Here is a 15,298-nt window from a genome sequence, read left to right as displayed (position 1 = left end):
CAACAATAGCCATTCCAACTGTGCAATGTATTCAATATTAGAGCTTATCGAGCATACATAGCTACCATTCTCCCCGTCTCATTAACGTGACAGGACTGATACAGGAGGCCCACCCAGCTGTTGGAGCTCTTATCTGATCCCTGATCAGTTCAACCGCTGACTGATCCGTGTGGCTGACAGAGCAGTGATGTGTGTTGGGTTCAGTTTCACTGCCTGGTTGTGGACATACTGTATGATGATTGGTTTAACGAACGCATGTTTATTTGAACCCAGGAGTTCACTTTTGACTGATACCCTAATGTGGACTGTCGATGGGTTTTTTCCGACTTTATTCAACGGAGAAAGAAACGACACATTAACTAGTTTTGCTCGGAGGGGGCCGATGGGAGGCCAGCATGAGACGGGTCCTCATTTAGCATTCAGCATAGCTGCCATGCATATATAAGCCTTTGATTAACAGCTGGGGTACCTTGGCACCACCGTTGGCCCCTCAAGGTGTGGAAAGGTTTCCCAGTCTCTTCTGCCAAATGCAACGAGGTGCCTGCTTTTGAAGTTCTCCTCATACAAGCATTCTTTGGACCTACGCCGGCATTGAAGCGCCCGCCAAGTGCGTAATTGAAGAAATGCATGGGATGCACGGCACGGAGAGGCCTCAAGCTGACAAACGGCTGTTCAAGGTGCACGTACCGAGTGAGATGAGTAGCTTAAATAAGTAAAAATGACACCTCGTTAATTTCCGTTCACTGCGTTTGACCCAGCCCGATTCATTGAGGTGATCTCGAGGCTAAACATCAGAACAGTGCGATGCAAATCAACGTCTTTCATACAGAGTGTGTTTGGCGCTCCTGCTGTCACCGGTATTTGTTAAGTGCCATGTTTGCATCTTTATGTACTGTGTGCCTCGAAGAACAAGGTGCATGCAGCGAGTCAGACTGCAGGACAGCCCCTTCCCGCACTCTGACTCCTGCGGTGGCCTCTATGTTAATACTCTGACCTAAAGTATGCAGAGGCGAATCGGGAGGGTATTATTAGTGGGTATGCATGCGTATGCTCCGCTCGGCGGCATCCCCGCAGTCGCTAACACCAGCCACTGACTCGGCTGAAGGCAGGAAACCACTGTGGCCCAAAAGCACTTTGAGCCGACGCCTAATAAAAGACCTTGAAACACCCTGAAACACTGGAGCGTACAATATGAGCACAGTGCTAGGCGTATCGGCAAGTGTCCACGCATCGATCGGTTCACTGTCGTTGCTCCTCTCGCCTTAATGCTGCAGTCTGACAGCTGGGAGCGGCCCGAGCGAAGCTCCCCGGTGCTCTGGGAACCTTGGAGCTTTGAGGATCAGAGAAACCAGGCTCTCCCCTCTCTTCTATTCTCTCTCCAGCCTCCTTTTTTTTCGCTTCACGGGCTCTGTAATTACGCCGCTCCTGCCAGAGCCGCTTGAAGTTCGAGCCAATTAGACAATAAAGACCAGAGCTTTCTCTCCCCGGTCACACCCTTGCGTGTCTCCTCTCGCTTCACCTCTCGTGTTTCACGGTCTTGTGTAGTTATTACGTCCTGTTTGGACCCAGAATACAGAAAAGTCCTCCTCCTCCCCCTAACACACATCCTTTTGTTTCCCTCTTTCTCAATTTCTTTTATGATATACTCGTGACCTTTTTAGCTTTCAGTAAGTACGCAGACATCTGTCCTACTGACTTCATCTTGGCTCCTTCTGCTTCTCTCTACCTTGTTGCTCGAACTTCTTTTTCCCTTCATCCATTGTTCACCGGGTTTTATCCTCTTAACCTCATTTAAAACAACATAATGACAAACCTAGACGTCGTCAGCTTGGCCTCCACAGCGAAGCAAGCTGTTGGTCCTTTTGTTTGTTTTTTACTCGAGAGGAAAATAAAGATATGTTTCTGACTTTAATGTCCTTTCTAATTGTATGTGGTGGATTGTAAACGGTGGCTAAAGTTAGTTTGGGAACTGTAGCCGGTGTCTGGGGCGGACACAGCAGCCCGGTCTGCGCTGCCCAGTGTTCTCTGGTGGTTTCAGACCACTGGCAAGCCGCTGCGTAGTCTGCAGGAGAAATAATTACAATTGTAGAGCTTTCTCCTTCTTTTCGGTGCCTTCCTCCCCCACCGTGCCCTCGCCGCCCGTCGTGCTGATGTCGGGTTTTGAGGAACCCTAGAATCGAGGGCTGTTTTTAGTGGTCGTGTGTGACGTTCTTCGTCGTTCAGTTCAGCCATGTCACTAAAGCGGGAGCTGTGTTGGTAGCGTGCTGGCAGGCGGAGCAATAAGATGTGTGCGTTTGTTCAACCTTTGCAAAACAGAAACAGCATGACTACACTAAGTAGGAGACAGCTTAAGTTCCTCTCACGAGTCTGACCAACATGAAGCAAAAGTGGTACGAATCAGATATCATTTGATTCATGAATCCTTCACTTAACGAGTCGTCGTTTTCTTTTCTAACAGCAAATACTCCGTCACTCCCGCGCCAACGCCACCAAGGCCATTTTCCTGATCACCGACGGCTACTCCAATGGCGGGGACCCTCGACCGGTGGCGGCAGCTCTGCGGGAACGCAGCGTGGAGATCTTCACCTTGGGCATCTGGCAGGGTAACATCCGGGAGCTTCACGACATGGCCTCGCACCCCAAGGACCAGCACTGCTACCTGGTGCACAACTTCGCCGAGTTTGAGGCGCTGGCTCGTCACGCACTGCATGAAGGTATGAAGCGCAGATGTGTTTTGGTAAATTGAAGCTGAAGCTACCGCTACTCTTCATCTCTTTGAAGCCTCAGTGCTCCCATCATCTCCATCTGACCTTTAGCAATACTTCTGCAGTGAAGGAATTCACACTAAAATTCAATGTTTACTTAAAACGAAGCTGGTAATATTTCATATGGAATCTGACAACGTAAATTTCACATGGTTCTTCTGTTATGTACTGCCAACAGCCATTAGGCTTCACTTCCATAGAGATTGGACAGAGTGAGGCCCTTTTTCCCACACTTGAGGGGGTCTTCCCACAATTTGGTGAAAAGAGGGATTCAGTCACGGCTTTTAAACTTAAAATATCAGCGTAAATATCACAGTTGAGTGCGGCTCTCGGTGTGGAGAGAGCAATAAATCCTTCACATGCTCTTGCAGACCGTATATATATGTGCACTCACACAAAGAGCGTCTGAAAGTGCAACAGTAGAGGTGAGTGAGACACAGCGCAAGGATGAGACCGTGAGAATGGAAGCCAACACACACCATACTATCGGCTCAGCCTTGCAGCCTCTGCTGACAGCAGTCTGACAGCATACACACTGTTTTCAAACATGGCGCCACATGTTGAGCCACTCTCACTGGTCATGCACCAAATCACAGAATACACACAGGTTGACTTCCAGACGTGAAATTTAAGTTTCCTTGTAGCCCAGCATGGAAGCCAGTTATTGCCTCAGTCTCAGCCCGAATCAAATTCTTTTGTAAAATGTCTGATTTATACTGTTTGAACTGGGAAAAGGGATATGGTGTTTGCTTTTAGTCAGTTGGACTTTATTTGTGGCTTGCAGGCACTTTTAATGCATTTCTGTGGTGAAGATTCTCTTATTTCTTGAGCAAAGGATGTCACAAGTGTTTAATTCAGCCTGTAGCCAGTCTCAATGGCATACTGTACAGAACCTGCTAATACTCTTAATACAGCCATTAAGACTGCTCCCCCCACACACACTTTTATCGTAACAGCTGAACGCTTTCGTTGTATTGAAATCGGATCCTTCTGCAACCTGCGCTTCTCTGTTTGTTTTCCACCCTCAGACCTCCCCACGGGCAGCTACATCCAGGAAGATCTGTCGCGCTGCTCCTCGCTGTGTGAAGCAGGCCGGGATTGCTGCGACCTGATGGCCAGCTGCAAGTGCGGCACACACACCGGGCAGTACGACTGCATCTGTGAGAAGGGATACTACGGCAAGGGCCTGCAGCACGAGTGCACAGGTAGGACGGACGGCTCCACCTCGGCTGCGACTCTCACACCACCGTGCTTTCTCTGTACACAACATAATAAAGTGAGCTGCTACCCTCCATCCTCCTCATCAACAGCAAACGGCACAACACAGTGTATCTTGTAAAACGGGAGAAAGTTAAATCCGCAGCCTGTCCACTTAACGCAGTGTAAGCTGTCCACAGGGCAGATCGCTATCAACAAGCCCAGTAATGTGCAATCGAGGTGGAGGACTGAGACAGTGACGTCTTTGTGTGTGTCCTCGCTCTCCACCTTCAATTTCCTCCTTTTAAATCAATCTCTTTCTTCTCTACGTGCACCGAAAATGTCATTTTAAAACGAACTGCCTCTTTTTTTTTTGTCTGTGGCTCTCTTATTGCTTTGCCTCCCACTTCTGTTTCATACGTACCCATTTGAGGAACAGAAAACATCTGTTTCATCTGTTGCCAGAGTGCTCTGGCTTTTACCCTGTTGTTCCTTACTACTGGTTATTTATAATGTCGGGGCTCTTGGACTTATTATTTTATGGTTGCACACAAACGTCATTGAAGATAAGATCTTCAGAGAAAGTTGGTTGTGCGTGTGTGTGTGTGTGTGTGTGTGTGTGTGTGTGTAACGATAAACAGATCATCTTGAGTGCAAACGCAGGCATGTTCATGCATATATAGCGTACAGACTTTCCCTGGGCTCAGACAATTATAAAGTGGAAATTCATGGAGAAATTATAGCAATATAAAATGTACCAATGTATAATTACAGACACTTATTTGTTAAGAAAGCCATAAACAGACTGAAATGGAGAATGAAAATATGGGATGTCGGAGGGCTTTCCTTTCTCTCAAACACAAACATTTACTGAACCTAAATGACCTTCCTTGGAGTCTTCTCCTCATCTCCTTTAGACTCTCAAAATATCTTTTTTAATGAACTCCGTGATGTATTAAACTCTTCATTTCTCTACACTTCTTGTATTCTGTGGGTTGGAATGACTCCTACACTCAGAAATAACATGTGTAAATGAGATAATGAGAAGAGAAGAGATTCATCTGTAATGACCCGCAGATGTAGATGTTTGTGCTGAGTGGAAGTGGTGAGGCAATGGCTCCTCTTTATTAGGGGGAAAGTCCTACTGCAGAATTGAGATGAATTGTTGGAATGTATTAATCGTGTTTTGCTGGAGTGTGGAGCTTAAAATCAATCCAACAGCGCCGACAGTCGAATTAAAACCTTTGCCAGCAGTCGGTGTAATGACACATTCGTTTGTCTTTTAAATCTCCTCGTTTGACAGTGTAATGTTGCAGTTTGTTTAAGGAACTGCTGTGTTAAACCTCAGTCAGTTTGACAGCTCACCCTTCGTGCAGGGGAGGCGGGTGGGAGGGAACGAGGGACTAAGGTGAGAATCGACACCGAGTGCGCTTTGTGGAGGAAACGGCGAGAGAAATGTGGATGGCGGTCGACCCTCCCAATAGGAAACAATGGGCCGTAGTCCTGGATGTATTTGCCCTCTAGTTCCTCCTTTCCACATGTTTTCACTCCAGAATTAGATAACAGGAAAAGAAGGAGGGGAGAAGCCCGTTTAAGCGACGGACAAGTATGAATAATTCAGATCAGAGTTTAAAAAGTTCCAGTCAGAAACGAAAGTGGCAGAGGGAGGAGGAGGATTTTTCAAAGTGAGAGCATCGGGGTCACCGTGCCAAAAGTCACGCCTCGCTAATTCTCCTCAGATGTTGTCGAGACTGGAGCCCCACTCTGCTTATTAATCTGTTTTAATGGTTTAATTAATAGCAGGGAGCAGACTGCAGGGTTGGCTCAGCCGGCTCGAGGAAGGAAGGACGCAGCGAGGCGCTAAGACCGCAACCGAGAACCGCTTCCTCCGTCTGTCTCTCGCTCGCTCGCGCGACGATGTCTCATGGGAGAGGAGTCGGCTATTCCGTGGCGGACACTCGAACGCCTACGTGTCGTCATCCCCGTGCTATAGAGCTGACATGGACCCACAGGGTGCTGTCCCAGGGGAACATCTGTGAGTTGGCGTTTGCGAAACCGCTGGCGGGCTGAGGCACGGTCAGCCTCCTTGGTCTCAGTTTTGGTTTTGTTAAGTGGTGCGAAATACCCTCATGTATGTTTTTGAACACTACATTTATTGAAGGTTTTTATTCCCTAACAACTTACGAAGCTCTTTTGATGCAGTGGTGGCTCCAAAAGCAATTAGATTTGTGGTGAGAGCAGTACGTAACCAAGAAACATACAAGTGAACTCAACAAACTCCTGCTGTTCTCAGAGAGAAATCCAGCATCTCGCTCCTCATATTCTGTTGCTCTAACCTCAACGGGCTTGGCTGCAAGAAGGTGTTTGGTGGATTACGGGCGCCCCGTCTGCGTCGGCACTGCCAGGGCTGCTGAGTGGCAGACAGGCGCTTCCGGAGTCAGACGTTGCTCTGGCTTGTGTAAGCTTGATAGTCGGTGTGTGTGGCTTCAGGTGGTTCTGTTGTCTAGACTGAAAGTGTGGAGAGGTTTTATTCGTTTTGGACTTTCTTTTCTCACATCGAACAGTCTTTGACACATCTGAGAATAATATGACCGAACCGTAGGCCTGTCGGTGGATTATTATTATCATTGGCTGAAGGGCTCTGATGGAAACGCTATCCAAATCCCCACAGTGCACAGCAGTCTTGTTTATGAATCTGTTGTCGACGGCCAAGTGAAACAGCCTCTTCCACCAAACACGACTGGAATTCCAGCAGATAGAAGCGGATGATGAACCCGGTTCCTGCGCAGTTTGGTTTACTCCGACGGGCCAAACGGGACATTGTTGTCTCCATTCAAATTCCAATCTCAAGCTCACAATATCTGCATCACGGAGGATCACCAGAGGAATGGGGAAGTGGGTAAATGGAGTGAGAGAAGTGGGGGGGGGGACGTGTTTTCCTCCTGTCACATTCTGGCTTATCAGCCTCTTCTGTAGCCTGAGAGAATGACAGGAGGTCTGGACTGTGTTAATGTGGTGGCAGCAGCGCAGGCTTTGTTCTGCCGGGGATGAACGGGGGAGAGAGAAAGAAGACGGCATGAAAGAGACAAAGAGAGGTAAAGCAAGAAGGGGGAAAAAAGATCTGGATCAAATATTTGCAGGCTGATTCAGAGAGAGAGAGACTTTTGTATGTTCCTCTGTGTGTCTGTTTCAAACTCCACCGTCCTGTATTTCATCTTTCTCAGGGTTCTTCCTTTTGCTTTGTTGCTTCATGTGTTGTTCTCTTCCACGCAGTCTCTCAATAAAAACAATGACTAAAGACGGAGTTGGGTGGTGTTGTGAAGTAGTGTGGGATCATGGGAGTTGTTCTTCACCACCATTGCCATCGTTGCAGTCAGCTTCTCCCGGTCAGGATCCGGTGATTAAAACCGGTAAAACACTGATTAACCAGTGATGGTTAAGACCCTAAGTCCCTTACATTAGCGATTTAGAGTAGATTCTGTTCCACTGACTAAATATTCACAATATCTTGTCTATTGATGGATGTCTTTGACTTGACCAAGATATGAGCTGTTTACTCTAGCGCTGTGAGTGTAACAAACCCCGCCTCCCCCCCCTCAGAGTTGATTCTGGAAGAATTGCTCAATGTTTACAATATTTGGTCGATGGAGGCCTCTCGATCCCAAGAGGAGACACGTGGCAGCGATGCGCTTCAAGTCGACCCTGAACGTATTACACATCCGTCTCTCTGAGTGGATGGACCGTCCGTTTCCTTGTGTTTGTCGCCAGGAGGAGGCGTTCTGGGTCTGCACTGTAAATATTTGCGGCCCGGATGTGAATGACCGAGCGATCCCGGGAGGGGAAGCCTCGAGTCGGACTGAAATTAAAATGACAACAACCGAGGTGGAATTTGTTCAATGTTAACCATGAAAAGTGTCGAAATGGGAGGAATGCTGCAGTCGTGATTTATTTTCTTCTCTCCTTTCACTCTCTGGCCTCGCCTCCCTTGCAGAGGTCTCCAGTGTAAATGTCTCGTTGTTGTTGGTCATCGCCGTCTAACTCCTCAACGCTCTGCAGCTCATCTCCCTCTGCGCCGTCACGCTTCCACACATGCAGGTTTACGCGACGCAGGGATCAACACGCGAGCACGGCCGCGTGTTTGTGGCCGTGCTCTGCATGCACACACCTCTGACACATTCAAATATACCACATTCAAGGATCTGACACGTAGATGCTCTTATAACAAGACTTCTATCCCTCCGTAAACACAGCAGTGGATCAACAGTTTCAGCTGTACAGTAATTTCTTCTTGTTTTTGTGCAACTTCAGTGGTTGAATTGTGACGTGACTGTTAACAAAGCCTACTTACTGCCAAGCATCTTGTCTCAGTCACTCAATGTGTGCTCCTTTCTCGCTGCCAAGACTCAAAGTCATCAGCGAATGTTGTTGGAGAAAGTCTTTATGCATGGTTTGTCCAGTCTTACATGACAAACACATGGTCGCTTGGCTTTAAAAAGAAAATGATCAGAAAAATAATTCATAGTAAAAAATTTGAATAAATATTCCATAAAATAGTTGATTAAAGAGCTTGAATGTGGCCAAAACAGTATTAAAAAAAGCTAAATTCATCGAGGTGTTCTATATTAAACAAAATAAAATCGCAACAGACTAACGCCTACTTTCAATACAACCAAATAAAAACAATGTAATGATGGTTTTGCTGTTATTATCAGCAGTGATCGTTTTTTATTGCTTCGGATGAAGTAATGTTCAGCAGTCATGGGGAAACTGCCCGTTAACGTTTGATATGTTGTGGAAGCAATGTGGCCTGATGATGTCACCGGAGGTCAAACCCATGAAGACATAACATCTGGGGACTCTGAATATTTACAGCAGCTGTCATGAACTTCAGCCAGTGTTTTTCTTAAGAGACCTCGTCGTTTACCAAGATGTCATTAGCACCTCTGCCAGCAGACCGGGTGAAAGCGGCCTAATGCTCGACACTGGCCTTCTGTTTGCTCAGTCGTTAAAATGTGCACTTCAGTGCCTTTCAAAAGTAAATATGTTTCTCGCATTTGTCCAACTCCTCCAACATGTTACATAAACGTGCGTATAAAGACTCTCTATTTCCTCCAACTGCACAACTCCTCATCCCCGCAGCAACAATAACCACAGCACGGTCTGCTTCTGTACAGCGGGTCTGCGTCAGTCCAAGTCCTCCTTTCACACATCGTTTTTGTGGCTGAAAATAAAAGCTTCAGTTGCTCAACATGAATGCTGGTCTCGTTATGAGCAGGGGGCAAATGCCTGGGATTCTGCGACGACAAGCAGAGGAGGGTTTTTAGGGTCAAGTACCACCACCGCCCTGACTCCCTTAACCCCGGAGCAGAGAGTGGAAAGAGGACGGGAGGGAGGGAGGGAGGGAGGGGGATTCCTCACCCCGGAGCCATGCATCTTTTGTGGTGGATGGATGGAGAGCTTTCAGTGACTGGGCAAAGATCAGACTGGCTCAGTGCCAGAGAGAGAGAGGGAAATACTACCACTAACAAGCTCAGCAATAAAGATTATTTATATGCAACATAACTGCAGAGGAATTTACAACCTGTAATGTAATATCTAATCGTCTGATGTTGTGTTGTGTTTGTAGAAGACAGACAAATAAAACATCAAAATGTGATGTCAGAGGAATGAAAGGTTCAAACTGTTTATATGCACATCCTGTATAAAACTACCTGTGAGAGCCGAACACCTTAAGAGGACAGCTGCAGCTCCTCGGCCTCGTGCCACTGAAATGCAATGAAACCTTCATGACGGGTTCAGAAATGCGTTGTTGAATAACTAATAATTCAGTTTTCTTTTCTCAGTGAGGGATTATTACTGACGTTTGGGTTTCACCTCCAAGTAAAGTGGCAGATAATCAACCTGACGAATCACATGAACACGCGGGTAGAGGTGATGGTCAAAGTTATAAACAAATAAAACCCAAGTTCCAATAAACCCAAGTCATCCTTTACCAAGTGAAATACAAAAACAAAGTAACAGGAAGTTCAGCAATTGAAAGGGAATTTGGCAGCTCACCAAAAACGCAGAGAAAGAGCTTTCAAAAGAGCCCAGTGTGTGAGCTGCCCTCAGGTGTGTTCGGACAGTCTTTCATGTCATTTGACGTTTGAAGTTTTATTTTTTTTAGCTTGAGAGCAGATTGTATACGGCAGCCTTAAAGTGCAGGCAGTGTTGAATCCATATTAGTCCCTCAACGCCACGTGTTTCAGCCCCGTTCCACCATTCCTCCCCTCATTAAACGACACATATAGGTCTGTGGAAAGCCTTAATTGATGACTGCCGTGTTTGTCGGTCAAGGATGTTGTAAAGCAGACACGGCTCGGTTGTAAACTGAGGTGTGTGTGTGTGTGTGTGTGTGTGTGTGGAAAAAAACAAGACGAGAGATGAAGGAGCGAGGAGGCAGAGAGGCTATGAACTGGGCCTAATAGGACCTTTCTCTGCTGGAGAGCATGAAAAACAAGGAGCCGTGAAACAGGCGGTGATGTGCACCACATGTAAACACAACTGTCATTCACAAATATTTTTTGATGGACCAACCAACTGAACAGTGAACATTCCCAGATATTTTTTAAAGCAGATTACTGTGTGCAATTGCCGTTTATATTCGTGAAACTATGATCTGGTAGTTTAGATTTTTATTTCCCTCCTACTTCCTTTCACTTTCTGATCTTCCCATTCTGTGTGTGTGTGTGTGTGCTGCTGACTGAAGTCTCTCCAGTCGGTGGGAGGTGATGAAGAGAGACGCGCTACGTCAAAGGTCACAAGGCTAAGGATGGAGGAAGTCGGCAGCTGCCAGCTTTCTGGAAGAGAAGCATCTGTCTTTTTCTTCTTCTCTCGCTCTCTGACCCACCAAATCAGCTCCTGTCCGGCTTCTTCAACTCCAAAAATTGTTTTTTATGTAGAAACAATGTGCGTGACCGTGGTGTGAGAAGATGTTTGGGTGTGGAGAGTTGGCAGGACGACGGGACAATAACCGCAATTGTTTTCAGTTTGTTTGTGACTCATTTGTTTCGCAAAAACCATCCCGGAGCGCACAATCCCAAGTGTGTCTGTAGTGGATTACTGTCCATTTTTTGCACACGCATGTGTACTGTATGTGTGCATGTGCATCCTTCATCCTTGCAATTTGGTGGAACGGTGACATAACAATCGAAAAAGGAAATGAAAACGGGTGTTGTGCTCCGTATCGTCCCGGGTGTTGTGGGATCTTATCGCAGCGTTTCTCAGCACACTGACGTCTCCAATCACGCACAATCACAGTCTCCCTCTGTCCTTGGGACTCCATAAGAGGTATCCAGCAATTGCGGTGAAGTCATTCTCCCTTGGGAATAGGGATGGAATAATAAACAGGCAAACAGCGATTGGAACAGCCACCGAACTGCCTCAGTTTCCTCTCCAAAGAGGACTTTCACATTCTTGGGATGGGGAAGTCCGTCGGATGGGGAAGTCCCCCCCCCCCCCCCCCCCCCCGCCCCCTTTTCACTCCACAATCCAGCTGGAGAGCAGACCAGACTTCAATGGGACTCCGTCAGTGTGATTTAGAGCATCCTGTCATTCCACTGGGAGGATGTGATCCCCCAAATTTCTTTTTTTTTGCGACAGGTGACCCATGTATTGAGGTTGGAAAATTCTTGTGACCCTTATCGTTGGAAACGCAGACACTTCTTGGTTTCAGTCTTTGATTCTTTGACCGCAAAAACGTATCTCCAAGTGGAGCAGAAACCGAACCAGGTCATAAATATATGAATGTATATGTAGACGGTGTTTATCTGAATTGAATCATTCAAACTGAGCCCCAGTTTCTTCATGCCTCCGTCGGGCCTTTTTTTGTGAACGTATGTTTGTTTTTGAGGGCGAGACTATACATTTTAATTGCCCGTTGCAGTCGTCTATTTATGCACCTCAGACGCGCACGGGAAGCCTCAGTTCAGAGGGGAAAGTTTCCTCGCATGTGAGCATTGTTTTCGCAGTGCAATACCCGGGAATTTAAGGCCCAACTTAACATTTCTCGTGCGAGAGGGCCCTCGACCACAAGTGGCCTCTGTCCAGATTTAACAGCCCATTCGCAGTATTGCTGGACATCTTCGGCCGCCGTTGTTTTGGCTTTAAAGATGACAGACGGACAGAATTGGGTCACGGCATCGCAAATATTACAGGACCACAGAAATGTGTTACTTTTAACTGTCTGCTTTGCACGTGAAGCCCATGATGTCCGCTCCTCATTGTGTTCCTTAAAGGATTGTGTGTTTGTGGATTTTGGCGGACCGAGCAGAATGCGTCCCTCTCGGGTGAAACCTCTCTCTTCCTCTGTGTGTCGTTGTGGCCGAGGAGGCAGATGTTCTCGCTCTCCCTCTTTCGATCTCCTTTCATCGTTTCCGTCCCAGTCTGTTTTTAGGCCTCGGCTAATCGAACGCAGCCTTTTCCCCGGAGACACTCCAGAGATTTCTCGTGTGATAGTAACTTTGGCTCCCGGGCCAGACGTGTCTGCCAGTTTAAATGACTTACTTCATATTAAGAGAAAGGACTTCAACAGATGAACTGGCCTGTGCTCGCTTTTGTCGTTGCGTTTTGTTTTTGACTTGCTATTTAATCCTCAAAGAATGAATTGTTGTGGGTTTTTTTGTCTTTTATTAAAGTAACATTTCACTCTGATGCTGCAGATTTTCAAAAAAAAAATTTAAAAAAGTTTTCGAAAGGATGTTATAAGAATCGGAAAGCATGACCGCCGGCGATGTTGTGAAACATCATTTAACTTCATTATTAGTCATTGGGATTGCTCAAATATTGCTTTAGCTTTTAAATAAATAGCGTCTGATCACAGAGGCCGGCTCTTTCCTTCCCTGAGCTCGTTACTGCGTACAGTAGTTCTCTTTGACCAGCTGCTGTTCCTCCATACGGTTACTACCAGCCCAGACACAGCAGGCTCTTTCTGTTTTATGGTCATCTGGCGCGCTGACGGTCAACTTCCTCTCTAAATGAAGGGTACAGTGCAGCAGAGTAACTGCATGGACCCGATTCTATTGGCTGCCGCGTACTTCAGACCAGTGCCGCGTCCACACACAATTAGTTTCAGTTTTGGGGTCTGACTTTTGGCTCCAGTCGAGGAGCAATGAGACATTTTAAAGGAAATTCCCCACAGGTTTTCTCCACATTCTGTGGTGAGAGGCCGGCCTGGCATTGGCTCAGCGGTGGAAATTCACACCTGGCCTGAGGCCTCTGGCTTAGCGGCGAGTAAATGAGTTGTGAAGAATATTCGTACTATGGATTCTGTGTTGCGCCTACTGTACAGGACGGCGTGTAAGTCAACCGGCCTGTTTTTAAAATCACAGTTTACTGAAGCTATATGTCATAAACTGGAGACCTCTGAACTGATGCCAACAAAGACGTTGATATCACCGACGTGATACTATAATTTGTGTGTTCTGAAAAGCAGTAAAACTGGTTGCTGCTCACAGCAAAGGGGGTTTGAACATATCCCATGTGGATACAAGCTTCTCTGCATATTTGTTCAAATGTATTGTAAGTGTTTAAATGATGTGTGTGGGTGTGGATTGAGAGAGTTTATGATTTCCTCATTTAAAGAGCACAACACCAAATTAAACAGTCTGACAGCAGCTGTCTGAAACTCCCCTTTTTCCTCTGGAGCCGGTTTCTGATTTGGAAACCGCTGTAGTCGATACTCTGGTTTGTTTTTCAAATTGATGCAAACAGGCACTTGGATTTGCTTGAATGGAGTATGACGTGAGTAACAGTGCAGCGCCCGACTGTGATCTGTTAACGAGTTAACTTTATTTGAGCCACATGCAATATGATCCTGTGGTTTAGAAGCTATGTTTCTCAAGCTTTGGGTGCAGTCTGGAGTCATTGATTTGACTATTAACACGTAACAGCAGTCTCATATGAATGGCTCATGCGTTTACTTTCCATATCCGTAGATATCAGCCTCCATGATTAGAAATTAAAAAACTACAAACGCTACAAAGGCAGAAGAGATAATTGCGTTTTCGTAACTTGGTGTCTCCCATGTCCTTAAACTGGTCATATGTTTGCTCCTCTGTCCTTGTTATTACAGACGTCTCATCTAATTCAGACATCTGTGAGTTTGCAGCGACTCCTCGACTCCAGCTGTGACTTTAAGCCTGTGAAGCTCTGTGGGCTGATGGGTAATGCTGTCCATTAAAGGCCTTTATAAAACAGACGTTTTTCAATGATACTACCGTCCTCATCGAGACATATGGAGCACCGTACTGTTGAGAGAGACTCTCCTCCAAAGCTGTATTTTTAGTTGTTAGGGTAACAAACGTTAGTGGGACTTTTGGAGCAGTTCTGGTGTCACTTTGGCTCTTTATGGAGCTACAATGTCAGTGATTACTTCACACTGGTTCTCAAATGTGTTAACTGAGTATCTCTGGGCTTCAGACTACCGATAAAATCGAACAAGTCACCGGAAAAGCCTCCCAGGGCTCCCGGGAAACCACTACAGGCATTCACAATTACCTTCTGACATCCAGCGGACCAAAGGATTAATTGACGATACAACCGTAAGTTAAACTCCTGAGAGATTTCTCTGAACTCTGACTGTGGACGTGACGGGAGAGCAGTCGGTGTGATTCATGTGTTCATGCAGTCATCACAGTTAGTGGCTCTAATGTGTTTGTGCTGTTGGGTAATCTTCATTTTAAAGTGGTTTGAATACACAGCAACAACGTACACAGCGCAGGAGAAAATTGCTTTAACTTTGGGCAGCAACTGATAACAGCTTTTTCTCCGCAAAGTGCGCCAGTGATCGCAGTGAATTATGGGAATTACCAGCACAGCAAATTGCTTGTGTGAATCTACTCGTATAATGGCTGATAAGGGCTGTTGTCCCTGGTAATAACATAATTCATATAATCTGAATCTGAATTTTGGAGCTAATTCAAAGTAGTTAATCAAAAAAACATCAGAGACGTACGAGATCACTCGATATCAGAATTGAAGGCACATTGCGTCACTGGATATAATTCGGCGGGATCGGCGGTTTAATCGGTTAATCCTTAATTTATGAACGATCCCGTGTGAAAGTAACCTTTGAACCCAGATCAGACCACGTGAGGGATTCAGCCATTCATTTTCACTCCTCTGCAACGCAAGTGGTGCGCTGAGACGAAGTTGATTGACGGCGAATGAAAGAATGTTGGAGGACCTTCACGTGACCCGTGCTGCTTCATCTTTGCAGCACGTCCTCTGATCGGACTCAGGTGATGGTAATAGGGAACACACTTTATTACTGTGTGTGTGTGTGTGTGCAGGTGATC

The 15,298-nt window shown here is 46.3% G+C and overlaps 1 protein-coding gene across 1 annotated transcript in view; it reads left to right on the top strand.

Moving 5' to 3' along the window:
• Positions 1–15,298, top strand: part of svep1 (sushi, von Willebrand factor type A, EGF and pentraxin domain containing 1) — a 76,758-nt gene that overhangs the window by 21,042 nt on the left and 40,418 nt on the right. Inside the window, exons 2-3 of the mRNA XM_079295479.1 lie at positions 2,459–2,714; positions 3,794–3,970. Of these exons, the coding sequence (XP_079151605.1) occupies positions 2,459–2,714; positions 3,794–3,970 (433 nt within the window). The remainder of the gene's footprint in view (positions 1–2,458; positions 2,715–3,793; positions 3,971–15,298) is intronic.

This window comes from Melanostigma gelatinosum, assembly GCF_949748355.1.
Source record: "Melanostigma gelatinosum genome assembly, chromosome: 23".
In the NCBI taxonomy this organism is placed as follows: domain Eukaryota; kingdom Metazoa; phylum Chordata; class Actinopteri; order Perciformes; family Zoarcidae; genus Melanostigma; species Melanostigma gelatinosum.
Note: the sequence above shows the minus strand (reverse complement) of the source record. Positions and strands in the feature narration are given on the sequence as shown.